General features: G+C 40.2%; 1 protein-coding gene across 1 annotated transcript; it reads right to left on the reverse strand.

Annotated features, from left to right (window-relative positions):
• Positions 1 to 4,776: 4,776 nt before the first annotated feature.
• Positions 4,777 to 10,897, reverse strand: LOC126100835 (uncharacterized). Its single transcript, XM_049911489.1, has 2 exons — positions 10,781 to 10,897; positions 4,777 to 6,500 (listed from the first exon to the last, which is right to left on the reverse strand). Exon 2 carries the CDS (start codon positions 6,498 to 6,500, stop codon positions 5,496 to 5,498), a length of 1,005 nt encoding a protein of 334 aa, XP_049767446.1. The 5' UTR covers positions 10,781 to 10,897; the 3' UTR covers positions 4,777 to 5,495.
• Positions 10,898 to 14,343: the final 3,446 nt, after the last annotated feature.

The raw sequence follows: 14,343 nt of genomic DNA on the forward strand, positions 1-14,343 counted from the left end.
TCATGTGGAACAAGTGCGGCGGTCATTCGAACAAAGTCCACAGAAGTCAGTGCGACAGGCAGCACGAGAACTTCGTATGAAACGTTCAACAGTGCACAAAGTGCTTCATCAGCGATTACGTTTGTACACATATAAAGTGCAGGTTGTGCAAGAAATCAAGCCTGATGATCGACCAAAGCGAGAAGAATTTGCATGTGTCATGTTAGGTCGCATTGCCGCGGACGAGACATTTTTATCACGCGTGTTGTTTACTGACGAGGCTACCTTTCACGTGTCAGGGGCTGTCAATCGTCACAATGTGCGCAGCTGGAGGTCCGAAAATCCACATGCACCTAGGGAACACATGTGCGACAGTCTGAAAGTTAATGTGTGGTGTGGTTTGATGATAAATCGCATTGTTGGGCCGTTTTTCTTTCAGGAGCCGACTGTGGATGGAGCCATCTACCTGGACATGTTGGAACAATTTGCCGTGCCACAGATAACAGACCTGCAGCCAAATGTGATTTATCAACAGGACGGTGCACCACCCCATTGGAGCCTTGATGTCCGAAAATTGTTAAATGACACATTCCCGCAACGATGGATTGGCCGTGGAGGTCCAATTCCTTGGCCGCCACGTTCGCCCGACATAACCCCCCTCGATTTTTTCTTGTGGGTTTATGTGAAAGACCGGGTATACGGTACACCAGTAAAGGACCTGCAAGACTTGAAACAGCGCATAAGAATTGTCATCAACTCTGTCACAGAACAGATGCTCCGCAACACATGGCACGAAATCGATTATAGACTTCATATTCTCCGCGCTACCCGTGGCGCCCATGTTCAAGTGTACTGAACCGTCCACCTGTGTATGAAAACCTGATGAGCTGCTGTATGATTGCCCTGTATTGTCAATAAATTGTGTTTCCTCTCAGATTTTATGAGTTCAAGTGTTGGAGTTTCATTATGAACACCCTGTATTATTAATTGGTAAGCTATACAAATTGGCATGTTGCAAGCATCCAGTAGACTAGTTGCGGTAAGGGCGCGATAAGTTGGCAGCTGCCCCCCATGTAGTGATCGTTAAAAATCGGTACCATTCAGACCACTTCGTGCCAGCTGTTGTCTATTTCAGAATGTTGCACGCTCAGCGACCCCAAAGTCGTAGCACAGCTCTGCCTAACTAACTCTTATGTTGTCTGTGTGAACGGATGGTTAACTGGTTAGTAAAAGTAACTGTACTTATGTTCCAAAGCATTATTCAATCCAAAACACTATGACATATGATTTGAACGTCAGTTTTCTTCTACTCATTGCACTGTATGATAAAATCTTCAATGTAATGTTCCTTGCTGCAAGCAAGTATCACATTTGAAGATGACCGTCTCTGTAACGTGCATTCACAAAACCACGTTACTCCCGTCTCAAAATTCATACTGTAGACTCTGATCGATACGAGAAGGTCGCACACGTGAGTTGTTGGTACTGGAAGACAAAACAATAAGTTTACCGCTAAACACAGCAGTGGCCGCGCTGCTTGACCCCTATTCCCCCGAGGTAAGAGGCCAATTTTAATTAGCTCATGGACAAATTTATCAACGTCGATTAAAATTAAGCACATCTTAAAATCGTACTGGCTGTGTAAGTATTTTTTGTTATGAAGCAGGAAAACTACAGCTATTAACGTTAGTTGACGTTTTGGATTCGGCTGTTAGTTGTTAGATGCATATTGTTATAAAATACTGCTGAGAATCGCGGGCCACACGAATACTTGATTCGGGCCGCAGTGCATTCTTCGTACTACACAGGCACTCCAGCATGTTGTTGTTGTTGTTGTTGTTGTTGTTGTGATCTTCAGTCCTGAGACTGGTTTGATGCAGCTCTCCATGCTAACCTATCCTGTGCAAGCTTCTTCATCTCCCAGTACTTACTGCAACCGATATACTTCTGAATCTGCTTAGTGTATTCATCTCTTGGTCTCCCTCTACGATTTTTACCCTCCACGCTGCCCTCCAATGCTAAATTTGTGATCCCTTGATGCCTCAGAACATGTCCTACCAACCGGTCCCTTCTTCTTGTCAAGTTGTGCCACAAACTCCTCTTCTCCCCAATTGTATTCAATACCACCTCATTAGTTATGTGACCTACCCATGTAATCTTCAGCATTCTTCTGCAGCACCACATTTCGAAAGCTTCTATTCTCTTCTTGTCCAAACTATTTATCGTCCATGTTTCACTTCCATACGTGGCTACACTCCATACAAATACTTTCAGAAAAGACTTCCTGACACTTAAATCTATACTCGATGTTAACAAATTTCTCTTGTTCAGAAACGCTTTCCTTTACTTCGACCATCATCAGTTATTTTGCTCCCCAAATAGCAAAACTCATTTACTACTTTAAGCATCTCAATTCCTAATCTAATTCTAAAAGTGCTAGAAACGTAGGTTTGCCTTTCCTTAATCTTTCTTCTAAGATAAGTCGTAAGGTCAGTACTGCTTCACGTGTTCCAATATTTCTACGGAATCCAACTGATCTTCCCCTAGGTCGGTTTCTACCAGTTTTTCCATTTGTCTGTAAAGAATTCGTGTTAGTATTTTGCAGCTGACACTTATTAAACTGATAGTTCGGTTATTTTCACATCTGTCAACACCTGCTTCCTTTGGGATTGGAATTATTATATTCGTCTTGAAGTCTGAGGGTATTTCGCCTGTCTCATACATCTTGCTCACCACATGGTAGAGTTTTGTCAGGACTGGCTCTCCCAAGGCCGTCAGTAGTTCTAATGGAATGCTGTCTTCTCCCGGGACCTTGTTTCGACTCAGGTCTTTCACTGCTCTGTCAAACTCTTCACGCAGTATCATATCTCCCATTTCATCTTCATCTACGTCCTCTTCCATTTCCATGGTATTGTCCTCAAGTACATCGCCCTTGTATAGATCCTCTATATACTACTTCCACCTTTCTACTTTCCCTTCTTTGCTTAGAACTGGGTTTCCATCTGAGCTCTTGATATTCAAACAAGTGGTTCCCTTTTCTCCAAAGGTCTCTTTAATTTTCCTGTAGGCAGTATCTATCTTACCCCTAGTGAGATATACCTCTACATCCTTACATTTGTCCTATAGCCATCCCTGCTTCGCCACTTTGCACTTCCTGTCGATCTCATTTTTTAGACGTCTGTATTCCTTTCTGCCTGCTTCATTTACTGCATTTTTATCTTCTCTCCTTTCATCAATGAAATTCAGTATTTCTTCTGTTACCCAAGGATTTCTACTAGCCCTCGTCTTTTTACCTACTTGATCCTCCACTGCCTTCACTACTTCATCTCTCAAAGCTACCCATTCTTCTTCTACTGTATTTCTTTCCCCCATTCCTGTCAATTGTTCCCTTATGCTCTCTCTGAATATCTGTACAACCTCTGGTTAAGTCAGTTTATCCAGGTCTCATCTCCTTAAATATCCTACATTTTTGCAGTTTCTTCAATTTTAATCTGCAGTTCATAACCAATAGATTGTGGTCAGAGTCCACATCTGTCCCTGGAAATGTCTTACAATTTAAAACCTGGTTCCTAAATCTCTGTCTTACCATTATATAATCACGTGCAACAGACATATAATTACCTGTAGTGTCTGAAGTACCACTAGTTGGAACAAACAAAGATTCATAATATGGCCAATTACCAAGAAAAGTTGTTGCATTATAATACTTCGTCTAATGTGCATCACCCCACATCAAATTTTCAAAAGCACTAGATATATTATCAATTTTAATAACACTTAATACTGACTTATCTGTACCAGAACCATTGACCTTTACAGTTACATGTGCATGTGTAGTTGACCCTCCAATATTATGAATAACAAAAGGTACATGAGTCAATGAGCCATTACCAGCCAAAGTAAACCCAGTTGCAAATGAAGCTTCTAAACCAACAGGCATGCCACATACTTCTGTATCAACAACATAACAATATCTAGGTAAAGCTTCTAATTGTCCTCAACATAAAAAAAGGAATAGAATCTAAATACCACTGACTAGCTGAAGTAACAAGCCGACTACAAATTGTACTACTAGCTGTAACAAACTTATTATCATATACCCATTTATACTGAAAACCCCATGTAGCAAACAAATGAGTATTAGTTATTTCTAATAAACCATGAGTTACTTTTTCCATACTCATCCACATCATCAAACCTGGATCTGCAGCACCACCAGAACCACCTGCAATAGCACCACTAGCACCAGCTGCACCTGTTATCGCTTGATGAGTTTCAGTTTCTTCACCTTGAGCTGTCATATTAGTTTCTGGTAATCTACTTAAAAATTCAACTACGTCAAAAATTTCTTCTGGTAATGGACTATTTCAATCATGAACATTCCTTCCTACCTCACTAAAAAAAGTTTCAACAACCTCACGAATAAACACAGATCCTTCACAATCACATTTTAACACATTTAATTGTAAGTGTACTTGAACCTGATCCAGCAGTTGAAGCTGGCAAATGCTTAAGAGAAACTGTTAACAAAACGAGAAAAGATCGCCGTGGAGATACTAGTAGTAGTAACACAACAACAACAGCAACTGTTCCAGGTCAGAGAACATATCAACGAGATGTTAAACCTTCAAGGAGTATGGTTAAGGATGTTGAGAAAATTGCTGATACTGATGATAATGAGGAATTATTGGATATGTTAACTTGAAATGAAACATTGTTGTCAGTTTATATTGTATTTTTATCTGTCAATTAAATCAATACCAATAAACATGTCAAATAAAGTCATTGGATGTATTTCTTTACAAATCCTTTTACCCCATTTTTTCCAATTATATTTTACAATTATCTCTTCCCATACAGCTCCTTAAAACATTTCAGTATTTGCACAGAATAATACAGGAGTTTTAGTGAGATCAAAATCAGATTTTTACTTTACTTGAATATTAGTACTGTTACCACTAAACACAGATTTTAATGTTTAATAACTACCTATATCAAAATTAGGGTCATCCATTATAATGAGACGTCTGCAAGCACATTCTTGCAAACCAAAATTTACAAATTTGTTATTTTTATTACACCATCCTGCATTTATCATTGCACTATAACATACACATACAAAAGTTGACTTAAAGCTATTTGGAGGTCCAATAAGTGATATACAAATTTTCTACCAATACAACGATTAAGTACATTAAATACATTGATAATAAATTCAGCTATTGTTTCGCAGTCATCATTAAATTGAAATTCAAGTAATTCATACATTAGATCATATGATTGTTTATGATCAAAATAAAATTCATTAAAGTCACATGAATTAGCCTCAAAGAAAAGAACCTTTGCTCTTAAAATGAAGCTATACATTTCTTGTACACTCATTTTCATGGTAAGTATTTGGATATGTTGAATTACATTGGATAGTAATTGTTCACTACGAGTACATAGTGATGCATCGGATAACCAAATATTTGTAAATTGGATTTTATTTAATGGACAGCATAAATTCTCACATATTAATTGTACCAGCTCTTGAAAACTTTTTCGTTTATTTCCACGTTCGTTTTGTTGGTATTCAGTAATTCGCGCAATGTCTTTTGGGAGTGTGTCACTATTGCTTTCACGTGTTGGCCCAGAATGTCGTTCGGATCGTTCGGATTGCAGTACATCCGTATGTCCCTCACTTTTGCTGTCCACTGTCTTTGTTTGCTGAGTTTCACCATCCGTTCCGCATCGTGTAATTGCAAAGTGAAGTGAAAAGGCTTGGTGAATTCCTCGTTCCATGTATATTGCGTGTTCTGCCTCGTATTTATTACCGAGATACAGGAAGAGATTTGCTCTTTTTTCTGAGTCGCATGCTTTTGCAATAGTGACGAATTTTGGTCGTCCCAAGAGAGCCACGAATTGTCGACCTTACATACATCTGCAGGTCCTGTAGGCTCTGTTGCAGTTGTGACCAATGTGGACACGCGATCTGGTGGTGTTTTCGAAACAGATGTACCATAATCTATCTCGTCTTGGTTTGCTTTGGAAAAGTGATTTTGCAAATTTGATAAAATTTTCCTGATTTCGCTGGAAGGTAGCTGTGTCGAGTATATGGTGCGTAATAACGAGGCTTGATTTTGCAAAACAGCAGTCGCTAATGACTTTTCTGAATCCTTCACCAAAACACGATAAATGACCCAAAATGTTGATTTCAAGTTTTTTGGTAAGGTTAATATGAAGTTAGAAAATTTTTCAGAGAATGTGTCTTTATCTAGACCAATGCATATTTCAATTAGTAGATTAGCTATAAATGTTTTAAATTCGGTTGTCCATTTTTCTTGAAAACGTTCTTTTTTAGTAGGTTGAGCTGAAGGAATTGTTTCTATATCAATATCGTCATCTGCAATTACCTCAACACGTTTTCTTTTCTTGGGTGCGTTGGTGATTGCAGTTGATGGCCCTGGTTGGTTGACATCTTCTTCTTCATCTGAGAAGAAGTCTTGCAAGTCAGGGTCCAGTTGCAATGATTCAGTCATCTGCAAAAATTACATATTTTTTTAGAACCCTGTGGAGTAACTCGCGTAATATCTTTGGTAAATATATTTTCAAGTCCCCAATGAAACATTGGTCTTAGAAACGATATAAAGTTCTGAAGAAACCCCATACTGAATATGCAGTTAATTCGTGAAAGAAGTGATCAAATTTTTGTTGAATTGGTGGGGTTAAAACTCTGTTTGCAGCTGATGTGTATGGATTAATATGCATGTGTGATGCTATTAATACGCTTGAAGCATCACTGAACATATTTCATTTAAAAAGCAGTTTTGATATACGACTGTTAATTGCCAAGGTCGTAACCAATTGCCACTATGTACTATACAGGATTTTATAATTGAATCAACATATATTTCTTTATAACCAGTATTATTTACAATGATTTGATTTTTCCACAGGTTTTGACGATCACACCAACCGCATGAAAGAGTTTCTAAATCATTGTTGACTTCAGTAATATATTTGAAAAAAAATATCAAATTGTCTGTATTCTGCAACATCCCAATTAAAATTTCTTTCAAAATCTGATAATTCATATCTTCGTGCAGTTACATAAGCATGATTTAGCATTGTTCGTAATACACCAGGATAACGTAGGCTTCTAGGATATAAATCAGTTTGATTACGAATCATTTCACTTTTGTATACGTTCACTTTGTGTACACAAACGTTTAATTGTGTTGTCATCCACTGTGTATATTTAGGTTTTGTAGCAAGAACACGTGGCTTGTTTGAAAATAAAAGTTCTTTACTTCCCTTAGTATGTTTACTGTGTAGTGCAATTGGTTTTTCTCCAAAGAAAATTTGTGGTCGTAATTGTCTGTCTGTTACGTGAGCAACTCGTAACTAATTATTATTTGGAATTAGATCATCTGGAAATAAATAACGTCCAATGTTGTTGTTGTTGTGGTCTTCAATCCTGAGACTGGTTTGATGCAGCTCTCCATGCTACTCTATCCTGTGCTTCTTCAACTCCCAGTACCTACTGCAACCTACATCCTTCTGAATTTGCTTAGTGTATTCATCTATTGGTTTCCCTCTACGATTTTTACCCTCCACACTGCCCTCCAATCCTAAATTGGTGATCCCTTGATGCCTCAACACATGTCCTACCACCCGATCCCTTCTTCTAGTCAACTTGTGCCACAATCTTCTCTTCTCCTCAATCCTATTCAATACTTCCTCATTACTTATGTGATCTACCCATCTAATCTTCAGCATTCTTCTGTAGCACCTCTTTTCAAAAGCTTCTATTCTCTTCTTGTCCAAACTATTTATCGTCCATGTTTCACTTCCACACATGGCTACACTCCATACAGATACTTTTCAGAAACGACGTCCTGACACTTAAATCTATACTCGATGTTAACAAATTTCTCTTCTTCAGAAACGCTTTCCTTGTCATTGCCAGTCTACATTTTATATCCTCTCTACGTCAACCATCATCAGTTATTTTGCTCCCCAGATAGCAAAATTCCTTTACTACTTTAAGTGTCTCATTTCCTAATCTAATTCCCTCAGCATCGCCCGACTTAATTCGACTACATTCCATTATCCTCATTTTGCTTTTGTTAATGTTCACCTTATACCCTCCTTTCAAGACACTGTCCATTCCATTCAACTGCTCTTCCAAGTCCTTTTCTACCTCTGACAGACTTACAATGTCATCGGCAAACCTCAAAGTTTTTATTTCTTTTCTATGGATTTTAATACGAACTACGAATTTTTTTTTTTTTTTTGTTTCCATCACTGCTTGCTCAATATACAGATTGAATAACATCAGGGAGAGACTACAACCCTGTCTCACTCCCTTCCCAACCACTGCTTCCCTTTCATGTCCCTCTACTCTTACAACTGCCATCTGCTTTCTGTACAAATTGTAAATAGACTTTCGCTCCCTGTATTTTACCCCTGTCACCTTCAGAATTTGAAAGAGCGTATTCCAGTCAACATTGTCGAAGGCTTTCTCCAAGTCTACAAATATTACAAGCGTAGGTTTGCCTTTTCTTAATATTGCTTCTAAGATACGTCGTAGAACCAGTGTTGTTTCACGTGATCCAACATTTCTACGAAATCCAAACTGATCTTCCCCGAGGTCGGCTTCTACTACCTTTTCCATTCGTCTGTAAAGAATCCGCGTTAGTATTTTGCAGCCATGACTTATTAAACTGATAGTTCGGTAATTTTCACATTTGTCAACATCTGCTTTCTTTGGGATTGGAATTATTATATTCTTCTTGAAGTCTGAGGGTATTTCGCCTGTTTCATACATCTTGCTCACCAGATGGTAGATTTTCGTCAGGACTGGCTCTCCCAAGGCTGTCAGTAGTTCTAATGCAAGGTTGTCTACTCCTGGGGCTTTGTTTCGACTCAGGTCTTTCAGTGCTCTGTCAAACTCTTCAAGCAGTATTATATCTCCCATTTCATCTTCATCTACATCCTCTTCCATTTCCATAATATTGTCCTCAAGTACATCGTCTTTGTATAGAGCCTCTATATACTCCTTCCACCTTCCTGCTTTCCCTTCTTTGCTTAGAACTGGGTTTCCATCTGAGCTCTTGATATTCATACAAGTGGTTCTCTTATCTCCAAAGGTCTCTTTAATTTTCCTGTAGGCAGTATCTATCTTACCCCTAGTGAGATATACCTCTACATCCTTACATTTGTCCTATAGCTATCCCTGCTTCGCTCTTTTGTACTTCCTGTCGATCTTGTTTTTGAGACGTTTGTATTCCTTTTTGCCTGCTTCATTTACTGCATTTTTATATTTTCTCCTTTCATGAATTAAATTCAGTATTTCTTCTGTCACCCAAGGATTTCTACTAGCCCTCGTCTTTTTACCTACTTGATCCTCTGCTGCCTTCACTACTTTATACCTCAAAGCTACCCATTCTACTTCTACCGTATTTCTTTCCCCCATTCCTGTCAGTTGTACCCTTATCCTCTTCCTGAAACTCTGTACAACCTCTGGTTTAGTCAATTTATCCAGGTCTCAACTCCTTAAATTGCCACCTTTTTGCAGTTTCTTCAGTTTTAATCTACAGGTCATAACCAATACATTGTGGTCAGAATCCACAACTGCCCATGGAAATGTCTTACAATTTAAAACCTGGTTCCTAAATCTCTGTCTTACCATTATATAATCTATCAGAAACCTGTCAGTATCTCCAGGCTTCTTCCATATATACAACCTTCTTTCATGATTCTTGAACCAAGTGTTAGCTATGATTAAGTTGTGCTCTGTGCAAAATTCTACCAGGCGGCTTCCTCTTTCATTTCTTACCCCCAATCCATATTCACCTACTACGTTTCCTTCTCTCCCTTTTCCTACTGCCGAATTCCAGTCACCCATGACTATTAAATTGTCGTCTCCCTTCACAATCTGAATAATTTCTTTTATTGCATCATACATTTCTTCAATTTCTTCATCATCTGCAGAGCTAGTTGGCATATAAACTTGTCCTACTGTAGTAGGTTTGGGCTTCGTGTCTATCTTGGCCACAATAATGCGTTCACTGTGCTGTTTGTAGTAGCTTACCCGCACAACTATTTTTTTTTACTCATTTTTAAACCTACTCCTGCATTACCCCTATTTGATTTTGTATTTATAACCCTGTATTCACCTGACCAGAAGTCTTGTTCCTCCTGCCACCGAACTTCACTAATTCCCACTATATCTAACTTTACCCTATCCATTTCCCTTCTTAAATTTTCTAACCTACCTGTCCGATTAAGGATCTGACATTCCACGCTCCGACCCGTAGAACGCCAGTTTTCTTTCTCCTGATAACGACATCCTCCTGAGTAGTTCCCGCCCGGAGATCCGAATGGGGGACTATTTTACCTCCGGAATATTTTACCCAAGAGGACGCCATCATCATTTTATCATACAGTAAAGCTGCATGCCCTCGGGAAAAATTACGGCCGTAGTTTCCCCTTGCTTTCAGCCATTCGCAGTACCAGCACAGCAAGGCCGTTTTGGTTAGTGTTACAAGGCCAGATCAGTCAATCATCCAGACTGCTGCCCCTGCAACTACTGAAAAGGCTGCTGCTCCTCTTCAGGAACCACACGTTTGTCTGGCCTCTCAACAGATACCCTTCCGTTGTGGTTGCACCTACGATACGGCTATCTGTATCGCTGAGGCACGCAAGCCTCCCCACCAACGGCAAGGTCCATGGTTCATGGGGGGGAGTACATCCAATATCAGTCAGTAAAAATTCTTCCTGAATCTACTCTCTGGATCACTCACTTCACTCATACCTTCGAACGTAGACCTGATGATGCAGACGTAGACACCGACTCAGCAAGCCGACGAGCAGCTAAACGGACGAGCAGCGTTGTGTTCACAAGTGTGGAGGCCGTCAAACGACTGTAAAGTGTGGATCTGAGTGCCCCGTTAAATAATGCAGTCGCCGGAAAAACTTACTGATAGCTTGCCAACACAGCAGCAGCAGCAGCAGCAGCAGCAGCACCCACCGCGCCGCGAGCGAGCGCGTAGCACGCATACGCCCATATATGGCGCATACGGCTACTGCAGTCGGTGCTGCTGCTGCTGCCATAATATGGCCAACTACGAAGCAAAGTAGTTTCACTATAATACTTCGTCAAACTTGCGCCACCCCACATCCAACTTTCAAAAGCACTAGATATATTATCCATTTTACTAACACTTGATATTTACATATCTGTACCAGAACCACTAACTTTTACAGTTTTATGTGCATATACAGTTGACCTTCCAATATTATGAATAACAAAAGGTACATGAGTCAATGAACCATTACCAGCCAAAGTAAACCCAGTTGCAAATGAAGCTTCTAAACCAACAGGTATAACACATACATCTATATCAACAACATAACAATATCTAGGTAAAGTTTCAAATCGTCCTCCACATAAAAAAAGGAATAGAATCCAAATACCATTGACTAGCTGAAGTAACAAGCCAACTACAAATTGTACTACTAGCTGTACCAAACTTATTATCATATACCCATTTATACTGAAAACCCCATGTAGCAAACAAATGAGTTTAGTTATTTCTAATAAACCATGAGTTACTTTTTCCATACTCTTCCAAATCATCAAACCTGGATCTGCAGCACCACTAGAACCACCTGTATTAGCACCACTAGCACCAGCTGCACCTGTCATCGCTTGATGAGTTTCAGTTTCTTCACCTTGAGCTGCCATATTAGTTTCTGGTAATCTCCTTAAAAGTTCAACTAAGTCGATAATTTCTTCTGGTAATGGACTATTTCATTCATGAACATTCCTTCCTACCTCACTAAAAAAAGTTGCAACAACCTCACGAATAAACGCAGCTCCTTCACGATCACCTCTATTCTGAACCACTTCAGCTATCACAGCTCATTGAACAAATCCACGCGCTGCATCTAAAGCGGCGGCTCCAGCGGCAACAGCTTCACGAAACGCCTCACCAGGGTTGTCCAAAAAGCTTAAATCAAATTCAGAATGAGGAAACAAATTGTCATCAGGATTCTCTCACCTACGATGTTCCTCTTCTTTTATTTCACGAATAGCTTCTTGCTCCAAATTCTGCGCCTCTCGTTGTAATCGACGATTACGTTGAGGGTTATGAGTACAGTTCAAAGGAGCTATACGAGGTGCATTCAAGTTCTAAGTCCTCCGATTTTTTTTCTCCGGACTGGAAAGATATAGAAACATGCGCATTGTTTTAAAATGATGTTGCGTTCATTGTCAATACGTCCCAGAGATGGCAGCACCGTACGGGAGATGGAATGAGAACTGTTTTAAATACTTAAAATGGCGACGTTTTCCTTACTTGAACAGCGTGCAATCATTCGTTTTCTGAATTTGCGTGGTGTGAAACCAATTGAAATTCATCGACAGTTGAAGGAGACATGTGGTGATGGAGTTATGGATGTGTCGAAAGTGCGTTCGTGGGTGCGACAGATTAATGAAGGCAGAACATCGTGTGACAACTAACCGAAACAACCTCGGGCTCGCACAACCCAGTCTGACGACATGATCGAGAAAGTGGAGAGAACTGTTTTGGGGTATCGCCGAATGACTGTTGAACAGATCGCCTCCAGAGTTGGCATTTCTGTGGGTTCTGTGCACACAATCCTGTATGACGACCTGAAAATGCGAAAAGTGTCATCCAGGTGGGTGCCACGAATGCTGACAGACGACCACACGGCTGCCCGTGTGACATGTTGCCAAGCAATGTGGACGTGCAACGACAGCGTGAATGGGACTTTCTTTTCGTCGGTTGTGACAATGGATGAGACGTGGATGCCATTTTTCAATCCAGAAACAAAGCGCCAGTCAGATCAATGGAAGCACACAGATTCACCGCCACCAAAAAAATGTCGGGTAACCGCCAGTGGTGAAAAAATGATGGTGTCCATGTTCTGGCACAGCGAGGGCGTAATCCTTACCCATTGCGTTCCAAAGGGCACTACGGTTACAGGTGCATCCTACGAAAATGTTTTGAAGAACAAATTCCTTCCTGCACTGCAACAAAAACGTCCGGGAAGGGCTGCGCGTGTGCTATTTCACCAAGACAACGCACCCGCACATCGAGCTAACGTTACACAACAGTTTCTTCGTGATAACAACTTTGAAGTGATTCCTCATGCTCCCTACTCACCTGACCTGGCTCCTAGTCACTTTTGACTTTTTCCAGCAATGAATGACACTCTCCGTGGCCGCACATTCACCAGCCGTGCTGCTATTGCCTCAGCGATTTTCCAGTGGTCAAAACAGACTCCTAAAGAAGCCTTCGCCACTGCCATGGAATCATGGCGTCAGCGTTGTGAAAAATGTGTACGTCTGCAGGGCGATTACGTCGAGAAGTAACGCCAGTTTCATCGATTTCGGGTGAGTAGTTAAGTAGAAAAAAAATCGGAGGCCTTAGAACTTGAATGCACCTCGTATAGTGTCGTCCAGTACGGTCACGCCAAGACCGCCATGCCATTCTTCATTTTCTCCTGCACATACAATAAAATGATGCACATCACACACAAAACGAAAATTGCAGATAACACACTCAAAATAAATACATCTTCACGAGCCAACATTACTACAACATTGACTCATTAGAAAGAAAACAGAAATTTATATATCAACCACAGCGGAAACCCACTGGTAGCTTGCTAAAGCCGTCGGCACGCGGACCGTGCATCCGAACGTTGAGCGTTGAGCGTACCGAGTTTCTGACATCACAGCGTGGAATAGCACATTCGGGAGTCTTTCCGAACGTGCAGAGCAATATCTGGCATGTCAGATATTCTGAGTGGGCGTCTGAGTGTTGACCAATTAGATGGCACAACGCCACTTACGTCAAACGCACGCCGTCTCCCTTCAGTACAGAGTTGTGAGGCGCCGTATTGGCATCTATTTCAAGCCTATACGTATATATGCCGTTTATGAGCACCAGCAAATTGAGAATCACTGGAAAACCCTTTGTTAGTTGTGTGATTCATTCCAATAAATTAATGAGATACATCATATTCATGGCAAAAGAATTATTGTAACGAGCGTATTATGAGAGTAGGCTATTTGAAGGCAGCGACACACTGAGTATCCACCCAAAATGCATGGTTCTTCATACGAGCATTTGTAGGGGCGGTGGTTCGCGACCCAATATTTACAAATTTTTTTTCCTAACATTCGCGTTTTTATTTAGTTCTGATACTTTATTATTAGTTTAATATAAGTATATGCTATAATATTTGATGTTATGTAAATATAAGTTCACCTTTTTTTGAGGAGTGACTTTGTTCGATTGGCTTAATTACAGGACAGCTTGCGCTATTTGTATAAAGATATTTTGC

Source organism: Schistocerca cancellata, chromosome 9 (assembly GCF_023864275.1).
Source record: "Schistocerca cancellata isolate TAMUIC-IGC-003103 chromosome 9, iqSchCanc2.1, whole genome shotgun sequence".
Classification (NCBI taxonomy): domain Eukaryota; kingdom Metazoa; phylum Arthropoda; class Insecta; order Orthoptera; family Acrididae; genus Schistocerca; species Schistocerca cancellata.